General features: G+C 46.4%; 3 protein-coding genes across 3 annotated transcripts; all 3 read left to right on the forward strand.

Moving 5' to 3' along the window:
* The first annotated feature begins 1,852 nt into the window (after positions 1-1,852).
* LOC112271041 lies at positions 1,853-2,584 on the forward strand. The gene is made up of 2 exons (XM_024459945.1): positions 1,853-2,266; positions 2,371-2,584. Exons 1-2 carry the CDS (start codon positions 1,948-1,950, stop codon positions 2,385-2,387), a joined length of 336 nt encoding a protein of 111 aa, XP_024315713.1. The 5' UTR covers positions 1,853-1,947; the 3' UTR covers positions 2,388-2,584.
* A 5,864-nt stretch (positions 2,585-8,448) lies between these two features.
* On the forward strand, positions 8,449-9,099 carry LOC112271060. The gene is made up of 2 exons (XM_024459965.1): positions 8,449-8,781; positions 8,886-9,099. Exons 1-2 carry the CDS (start codon positions 8,463-8,465, stop codon positions 8,900-8,902), a joined length of 336 nt encoding a protein of 111 aa, XP_024315733.1. The 5' UTR covers positions 8,449-8,462; the 3' UTR covers positions 8,903-9,099.
* Positions 9,100-14,882: 5,783 nt separating this feature from the next.
* Positions 14,883-15,614, forward strand: LOC112271042. The gene is made up of 2 exons (XM_024459946.1): positions 14,883-15,296; positions 15,401-15,614. The coding sequence occupies exons 1-2, from the start codon at positions 14,978-14,980 to the stop codon at positions 15,415-15,417; spliced, it is 336 nt and encodes a 111-aa protein (XP_024315714.1). The 5' UTR covers positions 14,883-14,977; the 3' UTR covers positions 15,418-15,614.
* The last annotated feature ends 320 nt before the right edge of the window (positions 15,615-15,934 follow it).

Here is a 15,934-nt window from a genome sequence, read left to right on the forward strand (position 1 = left end):
TGTACGTTCAGCACTTCGACGATCGCGGGATTGGATCGGCTGGATCGGATCGAGGGACTGCACTGCATCAAGGCGCCGCATCGATAATCCGCAACTGCGCGTCTAGTGGTAATCCTCGTGGCCTTCTACCTCGGCTAGATCTTGGGAGTTCGCGTAGGAAAAGTTTTGTTTATCTCTACGCGTCCCTTCAGTGGTATCAGAGCGGTAGCTTCTGGTATTTGGCCCTTGATCGCGCATATGTGTTATGCAGTAGGCATTAGATTGGATCTAGTTGCTGTTTTGGTGGTCGGTCTATGAGATAGATCGGTTTTGTACAAGGTTGATTGGATCAATCATACTCGGGGATATGGATGATCTGTTGTCCGTGATCATACTGCTAAGGTCGTGGAACGACATACCCCTACCGGTCGGTTTCCGCCATCGGGCTGCCCCTTCGATCCCCGCCCGCTATCCGGCTAGCGGGACCGCCGGCTTCGCCCTGTTGTAGCGCCTTAGATGTCGTTGCGAGATTCACAACGCCGATAGATATCGTTTCTATGCATAACTTCTTTTGCAGGATGTTGTGAATGGTATGGCTTATGTGCATGTGATGTGTGTAATCCATACGTGATCTGCGTGTCACGTTTTTTTGTCAGCCGGCTGGAGCCTAGGTGCTGTCATTTATTGTATAACGACCTGCGTGTCGAATTTTCCATGTAATTTCCGTTCACTAGCTAGTGTAGCTATTTGGAGAACCTGGAGGACATGCAATCCGATGTACAAGTCGGCGACATGGAGTAAGGCGGCACGTGACAAGAATTGGCACGAGTCTACTTACAAGCTTTGTGGAGATGGAGATCACCATGAAGAGAGCCATACCATTTCACATTATAATTGCTTTATTTGTGTTATTGTTATGTCTCAGTTTTACCTCTATTAGATAGTTGGTAGTTTAAATCTCTCAAAGAAGGTCTAGTCGGTCGCCCCGCCAAGTGCTGCACCATCACAAGTTGGACATTCTTGGTAGTGGGCTCATGAAATTGAGGTGCTACCAATTCTTTCCAACTAGGTGGGTTTGAGTCGGACTCTTACAGCGGAAGCACTTGGTAAGCTAGACGAGTCCATCACAACGGTTGTGGGGCTCGGGGCGAGGTAGGTCGGGAGCCGGGGCATGTGATGCCACCTGACTAACAGGAGTCGTATGAGATGCGATTGGCAAGGTGTTGCCTACCTAGATCACTTGGCGGCTAGCGGTGATGCTAAAGCTCACTAGTCGTTTTGCTTATTTAGGATCCTGAATCACTTAGTAACCATCGGAGAGATGTTGGTTCTAGTGGGAGCATAAGTATTAAAGCGTTTAATATTCCTGCTCTTTTATGAATACATGTCTTAAGTGTTTTGCATATTTTCTGTTGTAGATCAATGGCACCTAGCAACCTTCCTCATTTGTCCACTTTTGCGTTGAGGTCGATCCTAGAGAAAGATAAACTTAATGGAACTAATTTCACCAACTGGTATCGTAATCTGAGGATAGTCCTCAAGCAAGAAAAGAAGGACCATGTTCTAGACACTCCACTTCCAGATGAGCCTGATGAAGATGCGACAGTCGCTGTCATGAATGCCCACCGTAAGGCTAGAGATGAGTCTACGGAAATTAGCTGTCTTATGCTTGCACACATGGAACCGGACTTGCAGCAGCAGTTCGAGAATGTTGAGGCCTACGATATGATCGAAAGCCTCAAAAGTATGTTCCAGGCTCAGGCAAAGACCGAGAGGTATCAAGTCTCTCAAGCTTTGCTTGGCTGTAAGCTCAAAGACGGTGATCCACTGAGTCCGCACGTGATCAAGATGACTGGTCACGTGCAGTCTTTGGATAGGCTGGGTTTTCCCATAAGCGATGAGTTCGCTACAGATATAGTTCTGAACTCTCTTCCTAGTGCATATGCTCCGTTCATCTCGAACTATCACATGCATGGTATGGATAAGAAGCTCACTGAACTACATGGGATGCTCAAGACAGCAGAGGCTGACCTCAAGAAAGGCACCAGTCAAGTGTTGATGGTGCAGAATAAGGCTAAGTTCAAGAAGGGTTCTTGGACTAAGAAGAAGAAGGCTAAGTCAGGAGGCAAAACTCAGGACTCTGTCCCGAGCGCTGCCTCAGGGACTAAGCCGTCTCCTGCAGCTGGATCCACTTGCTTCTATTGCAAGACGGATGGGCACTGGAAGAGGAACTGCAGCAAGTTTTTGGCTGACAAAGCCAAGAGTGGAAGTGGGACTTCTAACTCAGGTACGCTTGTTTGTAATGTTATAGACATTTATCTTGCTGATGCACCTAACAGTTCATGGGTATATGATACCGGATCAGTAATTCACATCTGCAACTCGTTGCAGGGGCTGGTAAGAACTAGGAGCGTGGCAAGAGGCGAGGTTGATATTCGAGTCGGCAACAAAGCGAGAGTCGCTGCGTTGGAAGTCGGCACGATGCAACTTCATTTACCTTCAGGATTCTTAATGGAGCTGAATAATTGTTATTATGTTCCAGTGCTTAGTCGAAACATTATTTCTGCCTCATGTTTAATGAGACAAGGTTATGAGTCGAATATTAAGAATAATGGTTGTTCTTTATATTTGAAAGATATGTTTCACGGCTTTGCACCCGTCCAGGACGGGTTATTTATTTTGAATCTTGATAGTGAATCAGTCTATAACATAAATGTGAAAAGGTTAAAACCAAATGATCTGAATATGACTTACTTTTGGCACTGTCGGCTTGGTCATATAAGTTGGAAGCGCATGAAGAAGCTCCATGATGATGGACTTTTAACTTCATTCGACTTGGAGTCGTTCGAGACATGCGAGTCATGCCTACTCGGCAAAATGACCAAGACACCTTTTGCAAGGAGTTGTGAAAGGGCGTCCGACTTGTTGGAACTAATACATAGTGATGTATGTGGCCCAATGAGCACGACAGCCAGAGGTGGTTATGAGTACTTCATTACCTTCACTGATGATTTGAGTAGATATGGATATGTCTATTTAATGAAACACAAGTCGGAAGCCTTTGAGAAATTCAAGGAATTCCAGAGTGAGGTACAAAATCAACTCGGCAAGAAAATAAAGTTTCTACGGTCGGACCGTGGAGGCGAGTACATGAGCCATGAGTTTGATGACCATCTAAAGAGTTGTGGAATAGTTCCTCAGCTCACTCCACCGGGTACGCCGCAGAGGAACGGTGTATCAGAACGGCGGAATCGGACCTTGTTGGACATGGTACGATCAATGATGAGTCGAACAGATCTACCTTTGTCATTTTGGGGATATTGTCTAGAAACTGCAGCGTTCACACTAAACAGAGTACCATCGAAATCGGTAGAGAAGACACCGCATGAGATGTGGACTGGCAAAAGGCCGAGTTTGTCTTTTCTTAAGATTTGGGGCTGTGAAGCATTCGTAAAGCGACTTCAGTCGGACAAGCTCACGGCCAAGTCGGATAAGTGTATTTTCGTGGGGTATCCAAGGGAAACCTTAGGGTACTACTTCTACAACCGAGAAGAGGGCAAAGTGTTTGTCGCTCGGAACGGTGTCTTCCTTGAGAAAGAGTTTCTCAGTCGGGGAGTCAGTGGGAGCACAGTGCAACTCGAAGAAATTCGGGAGGAACCTGCTAGAGGCGAGTCGGCTACAGTCTTAGAGGCTGAGCCGGTCGTGGTATCTATGCCGGCAAAAGCACCAGAACCACGGAGATCTGCTAGATTGCAAAGTGCTCGTGAAGTATTACTGTTAGACAGTGATGAGCCGACAACTTATTCGGAAGCGATGGTGGGATCTGATTCTGAGTCATGGCTTGGAGCCATGAGATCTGAGTTAAAGTCCATGGATGAAAATCAAGTTTGGACCTTGGTTGATCTGCCAGACGGTGCAAGACCCGTCGAGAGCAAATGGGTCTTTAAGAAGAAAACTGACATGGATGGAAATGTTTCTGTCTATAAAGCACGGCTTGTCGCGAAGGGGTTCCGACAGGTTCAAGGAGTTGACTACGACGAGACCTTCTCGCCCGTAGCGATGCTTAAGTCGGTTCGGATCATGTTAGCTATAGCAGCCTATTTCGACTATGAGATATGGCAGATGGATGTCAAGACGGCTTTCCTCAATGGAAATTTAACTGAGGACGTGTATATGATACAGCCCGAAGGTTTTGTCGATCCGGCTAACGCTGACAAGGTATGCAAACTTCAGAAATCCATTTATGGACTGAAGCAAGCATCTCGGAGTTGGAACATTCGCTTTGATGAGGTAGTCAAATCGTTTGGCTTCATCAAGAGCGATCATGATTCTTGTTTGTACAAGAAGTTTAGTGGGAGCAAAGTAAATTTTCTAATCTTATATGTGGACGACATATTATTGATGGGAAATGATGTCCTGATGTTGCAAGAAACCAAAGAATCATTGGAAAGGAGTTTCGCAATGAAAGATTTGGGTGAGGCAACTTACATACTGGGAATCAGGATCTATAGAGATAGATCTAGGCGGCTCATTGGATTGAGTCAAAGTACATATTTGGACAAAGTGTTGAAGAAATTCAACATGGAATCGTCTAAGAAGGGATTCTTACCGATGTCCCATGGTGTAAAGCTTAGCAAGACTCAGTGTCCTTCGACAACTGATGAGCGAAATCGGATGAGTGCGATCCCGTATGCTTCGGCAGTCGGATCCATCATGTATGCCATGATTTGTACTAGGCCTGATGTTTCCTATGCTCTAAGTGCAACAAGCAGATACCAGGCTGACCCTGGCGAAAGCCACTGGGTAGCAGTTAAAAACATCCTTAAGTACTTGAGAAGGACTAAGGACATGTTCCTAGTTTATGGAGGTGAGGATGAACTCAGTGTAAAGGGTTACACGGATGCGAGTTATCTCACCGACTCAGATGATTCTCGTTCGCAATCTGGATATGTGTTCGTGATGAACGGAGGGGCTGTGAGCTGGAAGAGTTCCAAGCAAGATACTGTGTCTGCGTCTACAACAGAGGCTGAGTATATTGCTGCCTCAGAGGCAGCAAAGGAAGCCGTTTGGATCAGGAATCTCCTGATTGATCTTGGTGTGGTTCAGGGCGCGTCCAATTCATTGGACGTATATTGTGACAACAATGGTGCTATCGCACAAGCCAAGGAACCTAGACAACACCAGAAGAACAAACATATACTCATGCGTTACCACCTCATTCGCCAGTTCGTCGAACAAGGTGATATCAAGTTATGCAAGGTACACACGGATGCAAACATTGCAGATCCGTTGACAAAGGCGCTACCACAGCCTAAGCATGAGGCGCACATGAGAGGTATGGGCATTAGATGTCTAGACATATGATGTCAAGATGATTGACTCTAGTGCAAGTGGGAGACTGTTGGGAATATGCCCTAGAGGCAATCATGTATGATGTAATTCCCAATGTATTCATAAATATTATTAAGTTGTCCTTGTTTGAACATCTGATATGTATCATTGAATATGTGATTTGATTGTGGAACTATGTATTCATGTTGTTCATACTAAATTGTCCTTAGTCATTGAGGTTGTGCTTGACACATAACCTAGACTAATGTGAAAGTTGGCTGATGACTCGGTTCCACTTGTCATGGGCATGGTGATGTCATTCCAGCTTACACGGACTCGGCTAAAGAGTTTAGCGAGTCGGACTGACCCATATTGAGATGCAACGAGTAGGTCGTCATTTGCATGTCTCAATCAATGTAATCCTTAGACCTGAGGTTATCGTACAATCCGAGTTGTGGATCACCAACTTAGGTTCTGTCAAACGTTGTTCCGTAACAGGGCAGTTATAAAGGCAGAGTTCGGGTTGACTGAGAATCAAGCTGTGTGATGTGGATAACCAAGATGGGATTTTGCCCCTCCGACTGGAGAGATATTATCTGGGCCCTCTCGAGTGATATGATTTGGGAAGCATGGCCATGCGCGACTTGGTTAACTGTTAACCGGGTCGATCGACTAAGAGTTAGTCGGATGAATCGTATATCACAGATCGAGAAGAGAGTTGAACTATTAAAGGGATGACGATTAATCGCCTATAGTTCGACAAGGTATATCGTGAGGCAAAAGGGACTAAGACGTATGTCACATTGGAAGGTACGTCGTCATGACTCGATGGTACTTGGGAGTCGGCACGTTCTGCTAGGAGCCGCTACCGATTGATCGATTGTGAGTCGGACTCCAATCGTGTCCAAGTTGCCATGAGCCTGCGGGGTCACACACTTAAGAGCGGGAGCAAGTATTTGGTCGGGTTGGACCCGAACTGGAATTGGGCTGACAATGCGAGTTGGACTCGCAGGGTGGATGGGCCACAAGGCTTGGAGCCCACTTCCACTCGGTATATAAGCAGGGGCGTGGGATGCCTAAGGGGCACGGTTTTTTCCACTCTCATGCGTTGAGAACCCTAGCCCGATTCAGTTCAACCGTCGCACCGGACCTAGCAGTCTGCCGCCGGAGCTCCTCCTCGCACGTGTGGATACCGGCAGAGGTGCTGTACGTTCAGCACTTCGACGATCGCGGGATTGGATCGGCTGGATCGGATCGAGGGACTGCACTGCATCAAGGCGCCGCATCGATAATCCGCAACTGCGCGTCTAGTGGTAATCCTCGTGGCCTTCTACCTCGGCTAGATCTTGGGAGTTCGCGTAGGAAAAGTTTTGTTTATCTCTACGCGTCCCTTCAGTGGTATCAGAGCGGTGGCTTCTGGTATTTGGCCCTTGATCGCGCATATGTGTTATGCAGTAGGCATTAGATTGGATCTAGTTGCTGTTTTGGTGGTCGGTCTATGAGATAGATCGGTTTTGTACAAGGTTGATTGGATCAATCATACTCGGGGATATGGATGATCTGTTGTCCGTGATCATACTGCTAAGGTCGTGGAACGACATACCCCTACCGGTCGGTTTCCGCCATCGGGCTGCCCCTTCGATCCCCGCCCGCTATCCGGCTAGCGGGACCGCCGGCTTCGCCCTGTTGTAGCGCCTTAGATGTCGTTGCGAGATTCACAACGCCGATAGATATCGTTTCTATGCATAACTTCTTTTGCAGGATGTTGTGAATGGTATGGCTTATGTGCATGTGATGTGTGTAATCCATACGTGATCTGCGTGTCACGTTTTTTTGTCAGCCGGCTGGAGCCTAGGTGCTGTCATTTATTGTATAACGACCTGCGTGTCGAATTTTCCATGTAATTTCCGTTCACTAGCTAGTGTAGCTATTTGGAGAACCTGGAGGACATGCAATCCGATGTACAAGTCGGCGACATGGAGTAAGGCGGCACGTGACAAGAATTGGCACGAGTCTACTTACAAGCTTTGTGGAGATGGAGATCACCATGAAGAGAGCCATACCATTTCACATTATAATTGCTTTATTTGTGTTATTGTTATGTCTCAGTTTTACCTCTATTAGATAGTTGGTAGTTTAAATCTCTCAAAGAAGGTCTAGTCGGTCGCCCCGCCAAGTGCTGCACCATCACAAGTTGGACATTCTTGGTAGTGGGCTCATGAAATTGAGGTGCTACCAATTCTTTCCAACTAGGTGGGTTTGAGTCGGACTCTTACAGCGGAAGCACTTGGTAAGCTAGACGAGTCCATCACAACGGTTGTGGGGCTCGGGGCGAGGTAGGTCGGGAGCCGGGGCATGTGATGCCACCTGACTAACAGGAGTCGTATGAGATGCGATTGGCAAGGTGTTGCCTACCTAGATCACTTGGCGGCTAGCGGTGATGCTAAAGCTCACTAGTCGTTTTGCTTATTTAGGATCCTGAATCACTTAGTAACCATCGGAGAGATGTTGGTTCTAGTGGGAGCATAAGTATTAAAGCGTTTAATATTCCTGCTCTTTTATGAATACATGTCTTAAGTGTTTTGCATATTTTCTGTTGTAGATCAATGGCACCTAGCAACCTTCCTCATTTGTCCACTTTTGCGTTGAGGTCGATCCTAGAGAAAGATAAACTTAATGGAACTAATTTCACCAACTGGTATCGTAATCTGAGGATAGTCCTCAAGCAAGAAAAGAAGGACCATGTTCTAGACACTCCACTTCCAGATGAGCCTGATGAAGATGCGACAGTCGCTGTCATGAATGCCCACCGTAAGGCTAGAGATGAGTCTACGGAAATTAGCTGTCTTATGCTTGCACACATGGAACCGGACTTGCAGCAGCAGTTCGAGAATGTTGAGGCCTACGATATGATCGAAAGCCTCAAAAGTATGTTCCAGGCTCAGGCAAAGACCGAGAGGTATCAAGTCTCTCAAGCTTTGCTTGGCTGTAAGCTCAAAGACGGTGATCCACTGAGTCCGCACGTGATCAAGATGACTGGTCACGTGCAGTCTTTGGATAGGCTGGGTTTTCCCATAAGCGATGAGTTCGCTACAGATATAGTTCTGAACTCTCTTCCTAGTGCATATGCTCCGTTCATCTCGAACTATCACATGCATAGTATGGATAAGAAGCTCACTGAACTACATGGGATGCTCAAGACAGCAGAGGCTGACCTCAAGAAAGGCACCAGTCAAGTGTTGATGGTGCAGAATAAGGCTAAGTTCAAGAAGGGTTCTTGGACTAAGAAGAAGAAGGCTAAGTCAGGAGGCAAAACTCAGGACTCTGTCCCGAGCGCTGCCTCAGGGACTAAGCCGTCTCCTGCAGCTGGATCCACTTGCTTCTATTGCAAGACGGATGGGCACTGGAAGAGGAACTGCAGCAAGTTTTTGGCTGACAAAGCCAAGAGTGGAAGTGGGACTTCTAACTCAGGTACGCTTGTTTGTAATGTTATAGACATTTATCTTGCTGATGCACCTAACAGTTCATGGGTATATGATACCGGATCAATAATTCACATCTGCAACTCGTTGCAGGGGCTGGTAAGAACTAGGAGCGTGGCAAGAGGCGAGGTTGATATTCGAGTCGGCAACAAAGCGAGAGTCGCTGCGTTGGAAGTCGGCACGATGCAACTTCATTTACCTTCAGGATTCTTAATGGAGCTGAATAATTGTTATTATGTTCCAGTGCTTAGTCGAAACATTATTTCTGCCTCATGTTTAATGAGACAAGGTTATGAGTCGAATATTAAGAATAATGGTTGTTCTTTATATTTGAAAGATATGTTTCACGGCTTTGCACCCGTCCAGGACGGGTTATTTATTTTGAATCTTGATAGTGAATCAGTCTATAACATAAATGTGAAAAGGTTAAAACCAAATGATCTGAATATGACTTACTTTTGGCACTGTCGGCTTGGTCATATAAGTTGGAAGCGCATGAAGAAGCTCCATGATGATGGACTTTTAACTTCATTCGACTTGGAGTCGTTCGAGACATGCGAGTCATGCCTACTCGGCAAAATGACCAAGACACCTTTTGCAAGGAGTTGTGAAAGGGCGTCCGACTTGTTGGAACTAATACATAGTGATGTATGTGGCCCAATGAGCACGACAGCCAGAGGTGGTTATGAGTACTTCATTACCTTCACTGATGATTTGAGTAGATATGGATATGTCTATTTAATGAAACACAAGTCGGAAGCCTTTGAGAAATTCAAGGAATTCCAGAGTGAGGTACAAAATCAACTCGGCAAGAAAATAAAGTTTCTACGGTCGGACCGTGGAGGCGAGTACATGAGCCATGAGTTTGATGACCATCTAAAGAGTTGTGGAATAGTTCCTCAGCTCACTCCACCGGGTACGCCGCAGAGGAACGGTGTATCAGAACGGCGGAATCGGACCTTGTTGGACATGGTACGATCAATGATGAGTCGAACAGATCTACCTTTGTCATTTTGGGGATATTGTCTAGAAACTGCAGCGTTCACACTAAACAGAGTACCATCGAAATCGGTAGAGAAGACACCGCATGAGATGTGGACTGGCAAAAGGCCGAGTTTGTCTTTTCTTAAGATTTGGGGCTGTGAAGCATTCGTAAAGCGACTTCAGTCGGACAAGCTCACGGCCAAGTCGGATAAGTGTATTTTCGTGGGGTATCCAAGGGAAACCTTAGGGTACTACTTCTACAACCGAGAAGAGGGCAAAGTGTTTGTCGCTCGGAACGGTGTCTTCCTTGAGAAAGAGTTTCTCAGTCGGGGAGTCAGTGGGAGCACAGTGCAACTCGAAGAAATTCGGGAGGAACCTGCTAGAGGCGAGTCGGCTACAGTCTTAGAGGCTGAGCCGGTCGTGGTATCTATGCCGGCAAAAGCACCAGAACCACGGAGATCTGCTAGATTGCAAAGTGCTCGTGAAGTATTACTGTTAGACAGTGATGAGCCGACAACTTATTCGGAAGCGATGGTGGGATCTGATTCTGAGTCATGGCTTGGAGCCATGAGATCTGAGTTAAAGTCCATGGATGAAAATCAAGTTTGGACCTTGGTTGATCTGCCAGACGGTGCAAGACCCGTCGAGAGCAAATGGGTCTTTAAGAAGAAAACTGACATGGATGGAAATGTTTCTGTCTATAAAGCACGGCTTGTCGCGAAGGGGTTCCGACAGGTTCAAGGAGTTGACTACGACGAGACCTTCTCGCCCGTAGCGATGCTTAAGTCGGTTCGGATCATGTTAGCTATAGCAGCCTATTTCGACTATGAGATATGGCAGATGGATGTCAAGACGGCTTTCCTCAATGGAAATTTAACTGAGGACGTGTATATGATACAGCCCGAAGGTTTTGTCGATCCGGCTAACGCTGACAAGGTATGCAAACTTCAGAAATCCATTTATGGACTGAAGCAAGCATCTCGGAGTTGGAACATTCGCTTTGATGAGGTAGTCAAATCGTTTGGCTTCATCAAGAGCGATCATGATTCTTGTTTGTACAAGAAGTTTAGTGGGAGCAAAGTAAATTTTCTAATCTTATATGTGGACGACATATTATTGATGGGAAATGATGTCCTGATGTTGCAAGAAACCAAAGAATCATTGGAAAGGAGTTTCGCAATGAAAGATTTGGGTGAGGCAACTTACATACTGGGAATCAGGATCTATAGAGATAGATCTAGGCGGCTCATTGGATTGAGTCAAAGTACATATTTGGACAAAGTGTTGAAGAAATTCAACATGGAATCGTCTAAGAAGGGATTCTTACCGATGTCCCATGGTGTAAAGCTTAGCAAGACTCAGTGTCCTTCGACAACTGATGAGCGAAATCGGATGAGTGCGATCCCGTATGCTTCGGCAGTCGGATCCATCATGTATGCCATGATTTGTACTAGGCCTGATGTTTCCTATGCTCTAAGTGCAACAAGCAGATACCAGGCTGACCCTGGCGAAAGCCACTGGGTAGCAGTTAAAAACATCCTTAAGTACTTGAGAAGGACTAAGGACATGTTCCTAGTTTATGGAGGTGAGGATGAACTCAGTGTAAAGGGTTACACGGATGCGAGTTATCTCACCGACTCAGATGATTCTCGTTCGCAATCTGGATATGTGTTCGTGATGAACGGAGGGGCTGTGAGCTGGAAGAGTTCCAAGCAAGATACCGTGTCTGCGTCTACAACAGAGGCTGAGTATATTGCTGCCTCAGAGGCAGCAAAGGAAGCCGTTTGGATCAGGAATCTCCTGATTGATCTTGGTGTGGTTCAGGGCGCGTCCAATTCATTGGACGTATATTGTGACAACAATGGTGCTATCGCACAAGCCAAGGAACCTAGACAACACCAGAAGAACAAACATATACTCATGCGTTACCACCTCATTCGCCAGTTCGTCGAACAAGGTGATATCAAGTTATGCAAGGTACACACGGATGCAAACATTGCAGATCCGTTGACAAAGGCGCTACCACAGCCTAAGCATGAGGCGCACATGAGAGGTATGGGCATTAGATGTCTAGACATATGATGTCAAGATGATTGACTCTAGTGCAAGTGGGAGACTGTTGGGAATATGCCCTAGAGGCAATCATGTATGATGTAATTCCCAATGTATTCATAAATATTATTAAGTTGTCCTTGTTTGAACATCTGATATGTATCATTGAATATGTGATTTGATTGTGGAACTATGTATTCATGTTGTTCATACTAAATTGTCCTTAGTCATTGAGGTTGTGCTTGACACATAACCTAGACTAATGTGAAAGTTGGCTGATGACTCGGTTCCACTTGTCATGGGCATGGTGATGTCATTCCAGCTTACACGGACTCGGCTAAAGAGTTTAGCGAGTCGGACTGACCCATATTGAGATGCAACGAGTAGGTCGTCATTTGCATGTCTCAATCAATGTAATCCTTAGACCTGAGGTTATCGTACAATCCGAGTTGTGGATCACCAACTTAGGTTCTGTCAAACGTTGTTCCGTAACAGGGCAGTTATAAAGGCAGAGTTCGGGTTGACTGAGAATCAAGCTGTGTGATGTGGATAACCAAGATGGGATTTTGCCCCTCCGACTGGAGAGATATTATCTGGGCCCTCTCGAGTGATATGATTTGGGAAGCATGGCCATGCGCGACTTGGTTAACTGTTAACCGGGTCGATCGACTAAGAGTTAGTCGGATGAATCGTATATCACAGATCGAGAAGAGAGTTGAACTATTAAAGGGATGACGATTAATCGCCTATAGTTCAACAAGGTATATCGTGAGGCAAAAGGGACTAAGACGTATGTCACATTGGAAGGTACGTCGTCATGACTCGATGGTACTTGGGAGTCGGCACGTTCTGCTAGGAGCCGCTACCGATTGATCGATTGTGAGTCGGACTCCAATCGTGTCCAAGTTGCCATGAGCCTGCGGGGTCACACACTTAAGAGCGGGAGCAAGTATTTGGTCGGGTTGGACCCGAACTGGAATTGGGCTGACAATGCGAGTTGGACTCGCAGGGTGGATGGGCCACAAGGCTTGGAGCCCACTTCCACTCGGTATATAAGCAGGGGCGTGGGATGCCTAAGGGGCACGGTTTTTTCCACTCTCATGCGTTGAGAACCCTAGCCCGATTCAGTTCAACCGTCGCACCGGACCTAGCAGTCTGCCGCCGGAGCTCCTCCTCGCACGTGTGGATACCGGCAGAGGTGCTGTACGTTCAGCACTTCGACGATCGCGGGATTGGATCGGCTGGATCGGATCGAGGGACTGCACTGCATCAAGGCGCCGCATCGATAATCCGCAACTGCGCGTCTAGTGGTAATCCTCGTGGCCTTCTACCTCGGCTAGATCTTGGGAGTTCGCGTAGGAAAAGTTTTGTTTATCTCTACGCGTCCCTTCAGTGGTATCAGAGCGGTAGCTTCTGGTATTTGGCCCTTGATCGCGCATATGTGTTATGCAGTAGGCATTAGATTGGATCTAGTTGCTGTTTTGGTGGTCGGTCTATGAGATAGATCGGTTTTGTACAAGGTTGATTGGATCAATCATACTCGGGGATATGGATGATCTGTTGTCCGTGATCATACTGCTAAGGTCGTGGAACGACATACCCCTACCGGTCGGTTTCCGCCATCGGGCTGCCCCTTCGATCCCCGCCCGCTATCCGGCTAGCGGGACCGCCGGCTTCGCCCTGTTGTAGCGCCTTAGATGTCGTTGCGAGATTCACAACGCCGATAGATATCGTTTCTATGCATAACTTCTTTTGCAGGATGTTGTGAATGGTATGGCTTATGTGCATGTGATGTGTGTAATCCATACGTGATCTGCGTGTCACGTTTTTTTGTCAGCCGGCTGGAGCCTAGGTGCTGTCATTTATTGTATAACGACCTGCGTGTCGAATTTTCCATGTAATTTCCGTTCACTAGCTAGTGTAGCTATTTGGAGAACCTGGAGGACATGCAATCCGATGTACAAGTCGGCGACATGGAGTAAGGCGGCACGTGACAAGAATTGGCACGAGTCTACTTACAAGCTTTGTGGAGATGGAGATCACCATGAAGAGAGCCATACCATTTCACATTATAATTGCTTTATTTGTGTTATTGTTATGTCTCAGTTTTACCTCTATTAGATAGTTGGTAGTTTAAATCTCTCAAAGAAGGTCTAGTCGGTCGCCCCGCCAAGTGCTGCACCATCACAAGTTGGACATTCTTGGTAGTGGGCTCATGAAATTGAGGTGCTACCAATTCTTTCCAACTAGGTGGGTTTGAGTCGGACTCTTACAGCGGAAGCACTTGGTAAGCTAGACGAGTCCATCACAACGGTTGTGGGGCTCGGGGCGAGGTAGGTCGGGAGCCGGGGCATGTGATGCCACCTGACTAACAGGAGTCGTATGAGATGCGATTGGCAAGGTGTTGCCTACCTAGATCACTTGGCGGCTAGCGGTGATGCTAAAGCTCACTAGTCGTTTTGCTTATTTAGGATCCTGAATCACTTAGTAACCATCGGAGAGATGTTGGTTCTAGTGGGAGCATAAGTATTAAAGCGTTTAATATTCCTGCTCTTTTATGAATACATGTCTTAAGTGTTTTGCATATTTTCTGTTGTAGATCAATGGCACCTAGCAACCTTCCTCATTTGTCCACTTTTGCGTTGAGGTCGATCCTAGAGAAAGATAAACTTAATGGAACTAATTTCACCAATTGGTATCGTAATCTGAGGATAGTCCTCAAGCAAGAAAAGAAGGACCATGTTCTAGACACTCCACTTCCAGATGAGCCTGATGAAGATGCGACAGTCGCTGTCATGAATGCCCACCGTAAGGCTAGAGATGAGTCTACGGAAATTAGCTGTCTTATGCTTGCACACATGGAACCGGACTTGCAGCAGCAGTTCGAGAATGTTGAGGCCTACGATATGATCGAAAGCCTCAAAAGTATGTTCCAGGCTCAGGCAAAGACCGAGAGGTATCAAGTCTCTCAAGCTTTGCTTGGCTGTAAGCTCAAAGACGGTGATCCACTGAGTCCGCACGTGATCAAGATGACTGGTCACGTGCAGTCTTTGGATAGGCTGGGTTTTCCCATAAGCGATGAGTTCGCTACAGATATAGTTCTGAACTCTCTTCCTAGTGCATATGCTCCGTTCATCTCGAACTATCACATGCATGGTATGGATAAGAAGCTCACTGAACTACATGGGATGCTCAAGACAGCAGAGGCTGACCTCAAGAAAGGCACCAGTCAAGTGTTGATGGTGCAGAATAAGGCTAAGTTCAAGAAGGGTTCTTGGACTAAGAAGAAGAAGGCTAAGTCAGGAGGCAAAACTCAGGACTCTGTCCCGAGCGCTGCCTCAGGGACTAAGCCGTCTCCTGCAGCTGGATCCACTTGCTTCTATTGCAAGACGGATGGGCACTGGAAGAGGAACTGCAGCAAGTTTTTGGCTGACAAAGCCAAGAGTGGAAGTGGGACTTCTAACTCAGGTACGCTTGTTTGTAATGTTATAGACATTTATCTTGCTGATGCACCTAACAGTTCATGGGTATATGATACCGGATCAGTAATTCACATCTGCAACTCGTTGCAGGGGCTGGTAAGAACTAGGAGCGTGGCAAGAGGCGAGGTTGATATTCGAGTCGGCAACAAAGCGAGAGTCGCTGCGTTGGAAGTCGGCACGATGCAACTTCATTTACCTTCAGGATTCTTAATGGAGCTGAATAATTGTTATTATGTTCCAGTGCTTAGTCGAAACATTATTTCTGCCTCATGTTTAATGAGACAAGGTTATGAGTCGAATATTAAGAATAATGGTTGTTCTTTATATTTGAAAGATATGTTTCACGGCTTTGCACCCGTCCAGGACGGGTTATTTATTTTGAATCTTGATAGTGAATCAGTCTATAACATAAATGTGAAAAGGTTAAAACCAAATGATCTGAATATGACTTACTTTTGGCACTGTCGGCTTGGTCATATAAGTTGGAAGCGCATGAAGAAGCTCCATGATGATGGACTTTTAACTTCATTCGACTTGGAGTGAGCCCCACAGTGCATTTAATAAGCCGTCAGGAGGGGCGTTATCCGTCTTGTCGGACAAACAGTGGCTATCCAGTCCTATTCT

Source organism: Brachypodium distachyon, chromosome 2 (assembly GCF_000005505.3).
Source record: "Brachypodium distachyon strain Bd21 chromosome 2, Brachypodium_distachyon_v3.0, whole genome shotgun sequence".
In the NCBI taxonomy this organism is placed as follows: domain Eukaryota; kingdom Viridiplantae; phylum Streptophyta; class Magnoliopsida; order Poales; family Poaceae; genus Brachypodium; species Brachypodium distachyon.

Coding starts and splice junctions, on each gene's coding strand:
- LOC112271041 (XM_024459945.1), top strand. CDS start 1,948: ATGCATGGTATGGATAAGAAGCTCACTGAACTACATGGGATGCTCAAG.
- LOC112271060 (XM_024459965.1), top strand. CDS start 8,463: ATGCATAGTATGGATAAGAAGCTCACTGAACTACATGGGATGCTCAAG.
- LOC112271042 (XM_024459946.1), top strand. CDS start 14,978: ATGCATGGTATGGATAAGAAGCTCACTGAACTACATGGGATGCTCAAG.